This window comes from Elaeis guineensis, chromosome 10 (assembly GCF_000442705.2).
Source record: "Elaeis guineensis isolate ETL-2024a chromosome 10, EG11, whole genome shotgun sequence".
NCBI classification, from domain to species: domain Eukaryota; kingdom Viridiplantae; phylum Streptophyta; class Magnoliopsida; order Arecales; family Arecaceae; genus Elaeis; species Elaeis guineensis.
In genome coordinates, this window is record NC_026002.2 from 21,295,612 (window position 1) to 21,312,129 (window position 16,518).

The 16,518-nt window shown below is 39.5% G+C and overlaps 1 protein-coding gene across 8 annotated transcripts in view; it reads right to left on the minus strand.

Annotated features, from left to right (window-relative positions):
* The window catches only part of LOC105059782 (BEACH domain-containing protein B), a 116,465-nt gene that overhangs the window by 17,782 nt on the left and 82,165 nt on the right, over window positions 1-16,518 (minus strand). For all 8 annotated transcript variants that reach the window (XM_010943215.4, XM_019855596.3, XM_029260367.2 and 5 more), the window contains 7 exons: window positions 9,803-10,067; window positions 9,446-9,652; window positions 9,142-9,363; window positions 8,876-9,052; window positions 8,588-8,709; window positions 822-1,283; window positions 466-679 (listed from right to left, as the gene is read on the minus strand). In XM_010943215.4, the coding sequence (XP_010941517.1) occupies window positions 466-679; window positions 822-1,283; window positions 8,588-8,709; window positions 8,876-9,052; window positions 9,142-9,363; window positions 9,446-9,652; window positions 9,803-10,067 (1,669 nt within the window). The remainder of the gene's footprint in view (window positions 1-465; window positions 680-821; window positions 1,284-8,587; window positions 8,710-8,875; window positions 9,053-9,141; window positions 9,364-9,445; window positions 9,653-9,802; window positions 10,068-16,518) is intronic.

Sequence of the window (16,518 nt, forward strand, 5' to 3'; positions counted from 1 at the left end):
TTTGGTCTTTTGCATGTACATAAATGCCTGATCATGCTCTAGAGCCACTTTAAGATGCATAACAGTGAATGATCGCACATGATCATGCATGATCGCAGATCACACATCTCAAAGCATGATTTGGCATTTGTGCAAGTGTGAAAGACCAAGATGGTCTTTCATACAAAAAGGCTAACCTGGTCCCCATGTGGCATTGGCATGCTGTTGGCTGTGTCATCGAAAGATCATCTTTGGTCTTTGCATGTATGTCATTGGCATGTCATGGTACCAATATGAGCTAGCACACCACAGCATCAGGACATGATAATTAAATCCTTGATATTATTCTCAGCATTGTGGAAAGCGTTGTTGCCTACCATGTTTCTCACATATGGTAATAAATCTTAGAGAGGTAAATAATTCAAACATGAACTCTGAACATGTGCACACAACCAAGATAGTCAGAAAGAAAAATCTATGACATACCGATGCAAGAACTCGGTCTCTTTGAATTAGATTATAAATGAATCCAGCTTCCTTCGTGTTGCTGCTAACTTCTACTGAATCATCCCGACCCATAATACTAGTGGCAAGCATAGACTTCCCAAAGCTGACAGTTTCAAGAATCAGGTGTGATATAACATGAAAACGAGCTCCATCATCCAACATTCCATACTGTGATCTCAGTGCGAGTAAACTCCTGTCAAAAAGAAAATTAAAAGTGAACCCATATTGGAACAATAGAATAAGTTTTCATTTTCTAACTTCCACACATGAAAAGATTATCTGTAACCACTTTTAGAAGAATTTGAATTAAAACAAGAATATTAGTGAAAACATACCAAATAAAAAACTGCAGCTTGTTCCTGCTTTGATCATCATCAGATGAAAGAAGACATGGCAGCAGTGAAATAAACTGTTGAACACATCTTGATGCACTTTCCAGACTAGCTTTACAAAGGTACAAGATTACAAGATGGAAAAGAATTCTTGGGCACCTCTCTCCTCTTAACAGCATAGCTTTGTCAACATATTTGTTTGCCTTTCCACCCAACGCATTGCCAATTCCTCCGGATACAACTACAGCAGCCATTTCAGCAGCAGGAATGTTTAAGGACTCTACTAACCCAAGTGCTCTTTGTCCAAAAGATGGGCCTCCCACAGCTGAACCTTTGGGTAACATCTTACTTGGCCCTTTCCCATACATTTCACTAATAAGAATCCATGTTTTATCATATAAATTCCACCACTCATTTACCATCTCATCAAATTCCTCAGTAGCAGACAGTTGAGTCGATGGAATTCTGAAAATTGCAGAGTTCAAGAGCAAAAAAATTGATTATACATAACGGTAAATGCTAAAGGAGAATAGAGAATAACTGTAGTTAAGATGGTAATATAAAGTCAAAGCTTTATCATCTTAACAATGAGTATAATGAGAATCAAAATGAAGTTAAAAAAAAAAAAATACCGGACCATTTGATGTGAAAAGACTGATTTAAAAGCAAATCATGATTTAAAATTAAAGCAGAATCTTGAAGATGTGTAGTTGTAGAAGGATGGGTTTCAAAAAGTATGTCCCCAAAATCTCTAAAACTCAGACTTAGTAAATATATTTCTACTTGAAATACACGACCTTTTGGTTATACCAAACTATCTAGGATAATTTGTTCGTGTAACGTAAAGGATAATGATGTAAAATGATGTACCTGGGCAATATACTAATACAATCTATGCTGCATTCCAGAAATAGTTAGGCACAACTAGGAATATAATATGTCACAAAATGATCGCTTAATGTTTCTGTAATTACAAACTGAACAGGGCAACAACAAGCCAAAGGGAATACACATTCAAGAGACATACAAGTAAAGAACTAAATCTAGCCTATCACCCAGGTGATTACATTGAAAAGTCGCAAAACAACTGTTTGCTTAATATTAAAATTTTACATTACTGTGAAAAAGTTAATGTTTTAAGATGACTCAAGACGTGCACTTAACTGTACACAATTGCAGAGTTCTTATTAACAATAGAAACACTATTAGCACATAGTGGAAAATGTATATTGGAAATTTTAATATTTATGCTAATTCTAAAGAAAGTGTAGCAGAACTAATAAAATATAATTGATGTCCTATTGTTCAAATTGCAGAGATTTCTGCAATTACTTGGTCGTCTTGTATCCAGGGTTCTAACACAGTGATCTTGTGAATTAATTTATCTAACAATTAATTTAACCCCCCCCCGCTAGAGAGAGAATCTGTGAGCAAGTGCTTGTGTCTGTGTGTACAACTGACACAAATCATATACATATGCACAGTTGACATAAAGTTTGTGTGTACATGACTACATGTACATGTGTCACTATTCATATATAATCCAATCTGGTTTTTCTTATGTGTCCAATGACATATCTAACATTACATAAGCATTCTAGAAACTCCATTCCAAATGCTAGAACCAATTCTAGTCTCCTGCAAGATGGAACACCAAGAAAGCAAGTAACCCTTTGCCATTTGAGCCGAAGGAAAAAACATATATCAATGCATATGTCAAGTACAGATTCTATCTTTTACAGTTTATTCTGAAAATAGATTTCTACCGCTGATGATTCAATGACTTCTAGTTCTATAAGTTGTTCCTTGAGAAGTGGCCTGTTCACCTACAGTTGCCTATGCTATAGCAAAGGTTTGTCGCATCAGGTCACCTATGCAATTTGACAAATAAAACACACCAATATATGTGCATGTGCAAGCATGCTAGCCTTCATTGTGGTCACCATGATGGTTTAAGACTCATCTGTTGCCCAAGCAACTAGCTACGCATCCACCCATGACCCAACCACTAGTAACAATGGTGATTGGAAGATAAGAGCTTCACACATGGAGCAGGCTCATCAAAGGTTTGACTGGATGCACACAATCCTCACACCAAATTAAAACCCTTTGTTTTTAGAAACAAATAAAAAAGGTGCTACAATGACATCAATAACCATGCAAGGCCAAGCAACATCATGCAACCCTCTCTAGTTACAATATTAGAAAAGTGACACTCAAAAGGGATGCCATATTTGTAAAGAGTTTTGAATTAGAATTCATTTCATTAACTAAACTTCTGTTCACATCTAGCTATTAAACTAACTCAAACTTTCACCATTTTCTTTTGGGCTTAGCACAAATATTAATGGTTTGACGAAATGGGTTGAGATCTCAAATAATCGCAACAGGAAAAATTGTCATGTTAAATGGATTATTAGAGAAGAAATTGGTTTAGGGATGCAATGGTGCAGTAAGATAGCAATGTCGAGGAGGTCAATATCAAAAAGTTAAAAATATCATAGGCTGTATTAAAGGACAAGACATTTTATCCACAATGTTCACAAACTTGCAGAAAAATAAAAGTTTGTTTGTCCAATTATGACAACAACATCAAGGTGGTCACTGAAATATTAGCTACCCAGGCTGATAGCATCGAACCAAACGGGGGGGGGAGGGGGGGGGCGGACCAGTGCGATTCACCCCCCATTTTTGATAAATGAACCAAACCGCACTGAACCGAACCGGGGGGGAACCGGTGTGGTTCACCCCCCATTTTCGGTAAATGAACCAAACCGCACCGGACTGAGCTGGTGCGGTGCAGTTCGCTGCCGAACCACTTGAAACTGAGCGGTTCCACTCGGTTCAGGTCGATACGGCTCGAAATCGAGCCGTACCAACAACACCATGTGGGAGGGGGGGGGGGAAGAAGTGAGGGGTGGGAGGGCCCAGGGGGAGTGGCTTTGTCTCCCTTCAGCCTAAGATCCTGAGAAACTCAGAGAGCAAACTCTCAGGTTCGCAGAGTTTGACAACGGGTGCGATGGCCTCCCAAAAAAAAAAACACGAGAAAAAATTCCACAACTCCTTTGACGGGGTAACAAATTTCAACCGAAAGTAAGATAATCCTTCCTTCTGTCGCTAAATATTTCATTTTTTCATCTTTTTTTGGCCAATAACTGCTAAAATGTAGAAAAATAAGAAAAATCATGCCAAAATTTGTGATTTTGGTATGATTTCACTATATGTTGTAGATCATTATACGATTTGTATGATGATACTCAAATCATTAATTTTTGTTAATTATTTTTTTAAATATATATATATTAAAAATTATTAAAAAAATTAAATTAAAAAAAATATAATATCAAAAAAATTATTAAACTGTCGTATTTTGTTAAACTTACAGAAAGAATAAGAACAAGGATCCAGAGCGTGACATTAGCTGGGAGCATCGCGAGCTGTTCTCAGCTTGGCACCGTTGAAGATGCAAATGGTGCGACACAGAGTTCAAAAGAAGATGGGTAACTAAGTTGAAACAGCATTTGATTGGTGGTTATCGAAATGTGGCCATATATCGAAAATGCCCATAGGAGGTCCGATAGCTTATGAAGTACTTCACTGATCAGAAAGCAGTGAAAGAAAGAACAAAGGAGAAGAAGGCAAAGGTGGACCGTCGAGCTGGAGAGCCACCTTCCTATCATTCCTAAGAATCAGAAAAGGCCTCTGCTCTATGTGACAAGGCAAAGATGGGACTGTCATTCCAGCAAATCTGGATGATCAGTACAGGCTGGAGAAGATGGCTAGATATAGAGAGCAATTTGGATCGTCATTCCATGAATCAGGGTCCGACTCTGCGACCGCTAGAGAGTCTGAGTTCAGGAGGACCACCTCTATCAGGGAGCCAGTCAATAGAGGGAAGAAGGGTATTTCATCGATACTGGGGCATTTGGCAATAAGAGATCTGATTGAAATTCCAGCTGAGGCCACTATTCACGATGTGGATCCACATGCTTTTCCTAGCAGGGATTCAAAGTAGCAAAGGGTTGACACTGTGCTGAAGAAGGATAAGAAGAAGGGTATGTGGCGAGCTATTGGATCATGATTTCATTTTAGCCATATTCCAGCAAATACAGTGGGCAATACTTACTATTGACCTGTCATTTCAGCAATACAGACTGCCGGCCTCGGTGTAGATCCCCCAGCACCCAGCGATATCCATTGTCAGCTTTTTGATAGCAATAAAGAAGAGTTGGAGAGATGGATCTCTTCTTACAAGAGTAAATGACCCAAATACGGATTGACGGTGATGTGTGATGGTTGGACCGATCCTACCAGACGGAGTATCATAAATTTTTTGACATATTATGATGAAAAAATATTTTTTCACAAATCAATTGATGCTTTAGATAGAGTGCACGATGCCGCATACATCCTTGGACTGATGGAGGAGGTGATTGATTCAGTTGGAGAGCAGAATGTTGTGTAGGTCGTCACAGATAATGGGCCATAATATAAGGCCACTGGCGAGTTATTGATGGAGCAACGATCGCATATTTACTGGACACCATGTGTTGCACATTGCATTGACCTCATGTTGATGGATATTAGAAAGCTTCGTAGAGTACAACAGGCAGTGGATACAGCTCAATCTATTACTAAATTTATCTGCAATCATACATGGGTGCTGTCATTGATGCAGAAATATACTGGGGGAGAGATTTTGAGATCGGATGTCATACGATTTGCTACAAACTACATAGCACTTGATAGCCTTCTGTAGAAAAAAGCAGCCTTGCATAAGATGTTTGTCAGTGTCGAATAGCAGGAGAGCAGATATGCGATGATCGGCACTGAAAAAAATCATGTGGAGAACTTGATGACCAGTCAGTCATTTTGGCAACGGACTGATAAAATAGTGAAAGTTATCAAGTTATTATATGAGGTACTTCGTGTCGTAGATAATGAGAGATATCCCCAGATGGGCTTCTTATATTGTATGATGGAGAGGTAAAACAACAGATCAGTGAGATAGATCCCTACCATCCCCGAGAATACAGCAACATCATTGAGCGTCACTGGGATTATCAGATGGATAGAGATTTGCATCTAGCCGATAAGCATGAATTCAAGAATCATCTGAAATTTTTTTTCTTGCACTAGTATAAGTTTACTTAATCATTTGTGAAATTTATTTTCAACTTACTATTTGAATCCAAGATTCTAGTACAGCATATCCGGGATAGATATGGATAATGACCTCCTCATTACGCTCCGTAATGTTATATATAAGATGGTGTTTGATCCCGAAATCGCATCTATGTGACTGCAAGAGGTATGTTAGGTCAATTAAGATGCGAACATTTAATTTAATAATATATTTGTTACTAAAATAAACATATTTTTCACAGACGAAACAGTTTAAAGGAGACAGACAGCTTTGGAGTCTCATCGACTGTTGTAAGCAAAAAGATGAATTCAGATAAATTATATATCAACAGTGAGGACTTTATTGAAATTATATGACTACTAATATCATAAAATTTGATATATAATTTTGTTTAATTTTGTGACAGCTGAATGACAGATCCATTTTGGACAGTTCGCACCAAATTTGAAAAGTGTGGCTATCTGCATTTTTTTCAGACGATCTTCTCTAGTAATGTGAGCACAATTGATCGACTTTCACCCTTATCCACAGCAAACAGAGATTGTCTGACACAAAAGCGCCTCAATGATTTTATTTATGTGCACTATAATTTGAGATTGAGATTAAAATGTGTCCAGAATGAAGTACAGTTGAAGTATACGAATCTGATGATAGATGATTATGCCATTGATGATGAGGATCTGATGATTCGACTTGCAAGTCAGCAGCAGAAGCTGAAACTTGATGAGCCAGGATCCCCTCCACGACCAGCCAATGTAGTAGCTAGAGAGATCAGGGTAGATCTAGGATAGTGGATAGAAAAAAATATTTCACATAGAGTTCTAGCTGATCAGCCACAGCCTGAGGGATTACAGAGGAGTCATTCATCACGTGACTCCATATTCGAGTTATCCGGCCAGATATTTGAGCGAAAAATGCTGGGACGAGGTCAATCACAGTGGGACACCGAGGGAGCTCAAAAAGGTAAAGAAAAAGGAACGACAGTTGCAGCACCCTCGAGAGTGCATGAGTCAGTTGGCTCAGGTTCAGAGACCAGCAGCAGTGAGAGATGGTAGCAGTTATAGATCTGATGATCAGGGAGGGGTTGGAGGATATGAGACCACTATTCATAAAACAGCCGCAGGATGGCATTTGATTCACCATTAAGTCCCAATTTACACATACTACAGAAGATAGGGACCACGGTGAACGATCTGATAGACCCTGTGAGAAGATGATCTCATATAGATGACGGCCTCTCAGAGGTCGTCTAGGTCATGATACAGCTGCAGATGATTTTGCACGTGTAGAATCCATGGATGTATCTGGATCATCCTCGTATTATGGATCCTATCACCCGCATGCAGCTTATGATCCATATGGATATGGTGTATCCGAGACATCGGCTTCCAGTGGCTACTATCCTATGCAGTCCGGAGCATTTTATGGATCGGATTTTGCTACTGACATATTTGGATGAACCCCTCCACAGCCATACCATCATCTCGAGGATACCTCTCAGAGAGTTTGAGCAAGAAATCTGATACGTCTTACAATCCAGAGAAGATATCTTATGAAATGAATATTCAGGATTACAGTGCTACTTGATTAGAGGGATAGACAGATATTCCTCCGGAGTATGCAGATGATCCGGATATCTACAAGCAACACAGACACTCGACGAGATATTAGATAAGCAGAGATCCTGAGGTTAGCATATTATTCTTTGTAATTTACACTTTGGATATATTTAATGTATTGTTTTAGTCTTTTAGACTTTTTTTTTGGATGGTACAATTATTATATGGCATAAATAAACATTAATTTGGATATAAAATAATTTTAAAAGTAAAATAAAAAAAATTGAAATCAAATTCAACTAAAAAAATCAAAAAACAATGGTGGCGTACCGGTACCAAACCGGTATACCACCGCATACCGACACGGTATGGTACAGCATGCGGTACTGTACTGTACCGCATCAAAACCGGTATGGGGCTCGGTACCGGTTCTGAAATCCTTGGATAGAATAGTGCTTCTTAATCATAACTGCAGTAATATGAAGCAGATAATCGGTCAACATTACATGGCCATCATTTATGCTAGAGCTGATCAAACATCGGGCCAGGCTGGGCTCGAGTCAAGCTCTACTATAGTATTTAGGCCCAATGTTTATGCTTAGGCCCAGCCAATCCTGAAATGTCAATACCAGACCACCCAGCAGACCTGGTATTGATATATTCATTAACATGTAGTATAAGATTTATTGTAATATATAATTAGTTAATATAATTAACATATAATATATATATATATATATATATATTAAATATATAAAATTATCTCAAGCTAGACCAGGTGGGCTAGTTTTTAATTTTCCTAAGCCAAGCCCAATTTTCAGATCAGGTCTGTTTAATTGTCCAAGCCCATCCCACGGGCCTATTTTTAGTGTCCAACCAGCCAAATTTCATGCTGGGCTGGGAGGGCCAAGCGGGCTGGGCAAGCCATCAAGGCCATGATCAGATCTAGTTTAAGCACATGCAAACAAGCATGACCATGTGCATACTCCTCATATACATGTGTCATCCCCAAGTAACAACCATGACATAAAGCAAAATCTACACAATAAAACTAGAAGTGTCACCTTGGAAGTTGATCATCATGCACAAGATTTAATATCTCAGTTACGGCAGAACTGATATCTTTTTGACACTCTGTTTGTAGGCCGTCAGAAGAAAAGCCCAAAGAGATTCCAACGCCAGGAAACTACAAAACACATAAAAGGGAGACTTGAATGAGAATACGAAATGTATAAGAAGGAAAAGAGACAGTTCCGAGCTTACAAAAGAATATAAATTGCAGTGACTCGGACAATAATGATCACTTCAACAAAAACTAACAGTTCAAAGAGAAATTATTCTTTATTGAATACCAGAAGTTTAGTGCTACTTTCATTGATAAGAAGCTCGTCAACTAGTTTCAGAAGATATAGTGTATTATCACGACATGGTTGTGAAATTAATATGTTTTCTTCAGAAGATACTTCAATCAGACATCCAATAGTATCTTCAAAAATATCCCGAAGCAAACGTGAATATGGCAGTCCTCCCTGTAGGTGCAAACAAAATTGGAACTATCACTACCAGAAAATTGAAAAAATATTCATCCAGAAAATATTGTAGAAATAATTCTTCATACCTGTTGAAATTTAAGCAGTAGAAAATTTTTAGTCTCCTCCAACTGATGCCAGCCACCTTTTACAGAATATAAATAGTGAGAAAGAACAACACAGTATAAGTTTCTCACAAGAACTAATTCATTAATCATTGAACTATCAGCTTGGACTTTGGACACCATATTGTAGTTTTTAAAGACATCAAGCCTCACAGATGTTTCTAACCAGGAAGCCCAACCATGTTCCTGCTCAAAACATTCAAAAAAATCACATGCCATTTTTTATTTGTCAAATTCTATGTAAAAAGATTTGAACTATCAGCAGTACCATCAGGGCTTCAATATTTGAAGGATTTGAGTCAAGCAGATCAAGAAGATCCCTTAAAATTTTAGCCCGAGTTGAAGTATCCTTGCAAATTGCCAAATATTTGAAGATGCAAACTAAAATCTGAGGAAGGAAAAAATGAGAAGAGAAGCCTGTGGAGCTATTTTTCTTATTCTTTAGCATTTCTGAATGACTATGTTTCTGTAAGACCTGTAAAGAAAATTTTGATCCAGCAACAATTAGAAAAAAAATATTCCAATAAGATATTATCATTTTAAAACTGCATAGATGCTACATTAGCTGATGCCGTAGTAAACAACTAAATAAGAATTAAACACTCAACATACTCGATGACATTACCTGTTTAGGACTAGCACCCCCAAGAAGAACATCAAATAGCATGGCACGTAGATGATCTGACAATGGAAATTTGAAAATTCTTTCAGATATTGCAGAGAAAATTGGTTGTAGCCTCATGGTACCTCCTTTCTTTTGACTTTCAGAGAGAGATTTAGACCGTCCGACGGAGAGGCTGAAAAACTTTGTTCCTTTCTTCTCAGATGGAAGTCCCACCAAGAGTTTCCCAAGAAACTGCAATCCTAGCAGCCTGATTGTCTCCAGATCCCTGAATCACCAAGTCAGAAGAAATATAATATGCTGAAATTCTCTTACAAGGTATATAAGTCATGACAAGCAGACAACACTATGCATAGAAAACTGGATATACTGAAGCAGATGACATTTTGACAATTCCAAAATGTATACAAAATGAAACTTGATCAGTTGATCTAAACCACATATTGTAATTTGAAAACACAAATGTATACTAGAATAACCTTCAGCTAATTGGATTTTGCAAATTGCTAAAAGTGACCTCTCCATTGACCACTCCCAATTGGATACTGATGTGGCACTCCTAGAATGGCCAAACCACATTTCAACCCCATTTGGAACCAACCTACTTATGTGCATTGCACCAGTACCTGTCACATAGGACCATCAATGATTCAAATCCCATGGTACAGGGTCATCCTAGTTGGTTCATGGAAGAGGATGCGCTGCTACCTTATCCCGACAATTAAGATGCAGGATGACTCGGAATGTGCCGATGGTCCAAACCCAACACAATTGGGATGGTGAATGGTGACTATCCAAAGATGTTCCACTGTAAGACAAAACCTTCGGACCAATGAATAGAGTGGTAACACGTAGAAATACTCATAATTTTTATGGTATCTGACATTATAAAATTATAGTTGAGAATTGAGATCATGTTCATCTTTCTATAGCGCTAACCTTAAAAATATGAAAAAATAGAAAAGAAGACTAGAGGAGAAATGAAAATATAGCCAAACGAAAATATTCAAGCACCAAACCTGAATAATACCATGTTGCGAGCCTTTAGATATATCCAAGGGCTACAAAACTGACCTGAAACACCTGGTTGAGGGCATACCATACTGAACCAGTGTGGAACAAAGTTGATTTGCTGGTTCAGTACAGGAACTAGTCCATACTGGTCTAGACCGGTGTGAACAGAGCAGAATGATCCTGTTTCGCTTGGATCAACCCGTACCACCCAGTTTCGGGTAATGCCATCATAAAAAGTGAGAAAATAGAAGCTAGAAAATATCTCAACATGGAATGTGTACCATACTGTACCAACTGCACCATACTGAACCGGTAACATACTGATATGGTATCCAATAATGAGATCACAGACCATGGATATCTGCCATGCTGTTGTTTTATCAAATGTATTAGTCCAAAAGCATCGCAAAAGAAACTCAAATAACGAAATGCATTGGTAGAGTTGGTGATGATACTTCAAAGAGAAGACACTTACGTAGGATCTCCACCATAAAATTAATAAAAAGAACTCTAGTCCTTCTTGCCAAACTTTAGTCATATTCTTATTTTTTCAATAAATAATTTTTTTGCTGGAAGCAACCAATAGTATACCCTCAAACCAAGGATCAAAGTATGGTTCATATTGGTCCAAACCAGCCAAACCATACTAGAGCATGACTGGTGGTACTTGGGATGCTAGCAGCACCTAGTTCCAAGCAGAACTAGGTCATTCTAGTATGTACTGCATGGTACCAGCTGGGACAGTCCAGCACTTCAAAAGAAAGCTAGAAAGCAGAATAGCTGCTTTTTTCACAAGTTTGATCAAGGAGAAGATGGAGACAAAAGAGGGTTTCTAGCACTCTCTTGCCCAGAACTAGCCGGTTCATGTGGAGCAAAATGGTTCTGAGCATAGAAACCCTTCCATACAGGGTATCAGAATCACCCCTCCCTTCTAAAAAAATGTCATGTGAAAATGGCTGAAAATAACCAAATTTGGCACACATGCTTGCAAATTTCCTCTCTTAGGCACGAATTTCGTATGTTGTAGGCGGGGAATCAACATACAACACATTATTGACTGCATTTGGTGCATTGCCAAGTAGTGGTAATCTGGATTACCTGCAATCTGGATAGATTGCCAGTAATATTGATTACTGTGTTTGGTACATGCAGATAATGTTGCAATAAAATTACTGAGAACCTTGATTGACATGTTTGGTATGACAATCAGATTATTGGTAATGTAACATCAAGTTCTTAAAATATCCTAAATCAAACTTATTAAAAATCACACCCCATGCACAAATTTTTAATTTTTCAAAATAAAAGAACAAAAATATATTATAATATATAATATATTATATATTATATATATAATATATAATATAATATATTTTTTTTATTTTTTCCTTCTCCTTCCCCCGCATGCCACAACACCCCCCAACCCCCGGCTGCTTTGCCCCCCGACCTCGGCAATCACATCTCCAGCACCGCCCCCCGCCCCTTGCGCCACCCCCTGCACCGTCCTCTGGCCCCCCGGCCGTCTGCGCCACCCATGTCCTCCGCAGCCGCCTCCATCACCGCCTTCACCCACCCGCGCTGCCACCCTCACCCGCGCTATTGGTCCCCCACACCCCACCCCCCACGGCCATCTGGCACAGTGCCTCTGGTAGCGACTGGGGTCGCTTGATCCCCGCCGAGCCCGATCTTTTCCTTCCTCACATTAGACAAAAAAAGGGGACAGCCAGCTCCTTCACGCCATGTCCTCCGCACAGTGACTGCAGGCCACCATTCGGGGAGGCGGCGGCAACTCTGACGGCAACATCTGGACAGTTGGCAGCGCCAGACGCGGCTCGCCGATGGCCCAATTAACCAAACAAACAAAAAAAAGGGAGGGCGGGAGGGGTTGTCGGATCCCGCCTTGATCGACGTTTTCCCCTTGCTTCTTGATGCCTACCTATGGCTGATGGTTGGGAGATGGCAACGGCCCACCGATTCACTGATTTTAGGACCGCTGCTAACTGGATTTTGTGGAGGGCGTCGGTTTTGGCCCCCCCTCTTTCTGCTGCCTATCGTGAGGAAGAAGATCGTCCGAATTTTTGAGGATATTTTTGTCCAAAAAAAATATTACAAGATTACCAAATACGTGGTAATCTAGATAGCCACCCCTCCCCTTGAAAATCCAGATTACCTCATGGGAGGTAATCTGGATTACCTGGTAATTAAGATTACCAATCCAAAAAGCATACTGAACGTGGTAATCTGGTGGGGCCCCTTTAAATTGCCAGCAATCTGGATAGATTGCCAGCTACCAAATGCAACCAATATTTTTTCTTGATTTACTTTCTATTTTTATATTATTATACTTTAAATTTCAGAGATTATTAAGAGTAAATCAAATTGATTTTGGGTAAGATAGTGGTAGCATGTTTGCATTATCGATGTGCAAATGGTACCATAATAAGGTTCAAATTATATTAATTTTGGGTACACATAGGAGCACTTAAACCCAAACTCGAAATTAACATAATTTTAACATTAACCCGATTGGAACATCTCTTTTTCCTTTTTAGGATTCAGACTGGACCCAAATATTGAGCCTAACTTAGATGTCGATGTGCTTGCCCTTAGTGGGCAAATTAGGGAATGGATGTGGGGCAAATGACCGTGTAGGTTTGGGAAAATGGATATCTAAGAAATACTTTAGTGCAGAAGCAGGTATGGTTTGAAATTCTAGGAAGATTCCAAAATGGGTGCATTACTCAGAATAGAAGATTCCAGCTAGAGCCTACCAAGCGCTCAATGTGGAACTAGAGTTGAAGTTATGTTGATGACTTAATGTCTTCATGTCAATCATATGTGCTTTTTCCTTTTCATTTCGAAAAGTGGAAATTGCTTAATCTAATAATATTTTGAGCTCTAAGCTAACCAAAAAACATGCAATAGAAAAACACAAAACAACAAAAAGAAACAAGCTATAAAACAAAAAAAATGAAACTAGTAACAGTTAAACCATATTGAGTGTTAATACAATATTGCACCAAAATTGTATCAGATTGTTCCTAGACTAATATGGTATGGTATAGGTCTCGGTGCTTCAATACTTCAATCCTTACATCTAACTATGCATTTCTAACATTAACACTTGCACCATGGATCATATGATAAAAGCTACATTTGAAGCATTGTTCCACCAATAGTTAGCTTAACCTAATCTCATATGATATCCTCAACTAGGAGGTGGCCCTCTAAAATTGGCTGGTGCTCCCTCAAAGAATGCTCATAAGGTTTACTATTTAAGCCAATTTGTAGGTGCTTGCTCCAAGCAGTATGCATCACTCTTTCACATTCTCGAATACTTTAAGGGGGTGCTTGGTTGCGGAATAAGTGGGGGGTATATCCCTCCAAATAGAGGAATATGCTTGCCAAACACCCAAAAGTATGGATCACCGACTCGAAATCAAACCACGTGCCAGCCTCCTCTATCGGGCCGCACCAGGTCCAAACCAACACGGGGTGAACCGAGGAGGAAAAGAGAGAAAGAGAAAAGAGGGAGGGAGGGAAGAGAGGAAGGCCGACGGAGACGCCGGCGGTGGCCACCGGAGGGCTGCCGAGGCCTCCTAGGCTCCGCAACCCTCTGCAAGAGAAAAATGAGAGAGAGATAGAGAGAAAGGGAGAGGAGGGGAAGGCGGTGGGAAGGCAGCCGGAGGGCCGTCGAATGGTCACCGTGGCTGTCGGACAATCCAAACACCCCCACACCCGCCGCAGGTTTAAAATAGGAGTTTCGCCCCTGTTTTGTCAGATTTTTTAAAAAATCCGATAAGTGAAGCCAGCAAACCCATTGCCGGCTTCACTGTTTCATCAGGCTTTTTAAAAAGTCCGATACATAATGAAGCCAACAATTAGTTTGCCACCTTCACTTACGAAATAGGGACGAAGCCCTGTTTCGAACAACGACGGTCGTGGGGGTATTTTGGACCATCCAACGGCCACGATAGCTATCTGGTAGCCCTTCGACGCCTCCCCACCATCTTCCCCTCCCTCTCCCCTCCCTTCCTCTCTCTTCTCGCATCTCGTGGAGGACCGTGGAGACCTGGAGATTCGGCAGTCCTCTTCTCTCTCCCCATCGATCTTTTCCTTTCCTTTCCTCCTCTCTTCTCTCTCTCCCTCTTTTTCTTTCTCCCTTGCACTATTTTCATTAGCGTTCTGAATTAAATGCCCGAACTGCACAAGTCAACCACTACAGTTTCGCATGCCCCGAACTACCCGGTTCTGCACGGTTTGGTGAATCATGCCCAGAGGGTCATGAAATAGGGGCTTATACCGTGCGAAGATATAAGTGGCCCCCCATAGTATAAGACTATTCAACCAAAATGGTAGAATATACATATACCACAGAGTAGGCTTGCCCCTATTCGCTCCAACTAGTATTTTGCCCTCATCCACTCTATAAATACTCAAAAAAGTAAGAAGGCAATTACGTCTTTATAATAAAATCCAAACTATCATGATGTTCTATGTACATTAAATACACCTTTTTCCTTAACTTACTCCCTGCAGTTATTCCTTCAACCAAATGCCACAATGCACTTATCCTGCATATAGAGCTAATCAAATGTCGGGCCAAGCCCTATAGTAGAAATTAGGCCCAATGGTTATGCCTAAGCTCAATCCTTAAATGTCAATACCAAGCGTGCCCAACAAACCGGACATTGACATATTCATTAACACAGTATAAGAGTTTATTATTATAATATATAATTGGTTAATATAATTAACATATAATATGTATACATAAAATATATAAAATTATCGTGGGTCGGGTCAAGCCAATTTTTAATTTTTATAGGCCCGGCCCGATTTTCTGATCAGGCCTAGTAATTTGCCTAAGCCCGTCCCACAAGCCTATGTAGTGTCCAAGCCCACCATATTTTGGGCTGGGTTGGGTGGGCCATTACGCCTATGATCAACTCTACCTACAGAATAGGCCTATCCCTCCAACAAGACAAGCGATATCCCTTGCCAAAATCTATTATGCAACCAAACACCCCCAAGGAACCACCAATTAAGGTGCTGGGTATCGATCTACAAGACTATATCAACCATGCCAAACTATGTTGGACCTATGCAAGCACAAAGCAAGCATGTGTAGAATGGTACTAAATTGTAGCACCTTGTGTCAAGCGAAGCTACCTCTGGCATCGATGGTCGCAGAGGGAGTGATGTTTGTTTCTTGTCGGTGGTCAACAGCCCAGAGGGGCTCACTTTCTAATTATACTATAATTGTATTATACATATTCTGTAGTTATAATAATATACTACCAATATATAGCAGGAGTTCTGTAGTTATAATATAGGTATACTATTATTACAACATAATTATCCTTTAGTCACACTTTTAACTATACCATATAGCAATAGTGTTTATAGCATCCCAAAGCCATTGTAAATTTGTAACTGTGTCTACAGCATGCCAATCTATGCCATGTGTCAACATAGCACATAACACAATATTTGAATACTTGCTGCTACCATTATCCTATTCTCTTATGCTGCTTTTGAGGAGGCTAAAAGCCTCCACTAAGGCCGACTAGCTTAGGTTAGCAACATAAGTTCACCACTTGCTCTTCTATCTTCCTAGAAAACTAAATCAATTTCTAGAATATAAAAGGAAAGATATTATATATCTTCAAATTCTTGCCAAAAAAGCAAAACCATCTTCAGGT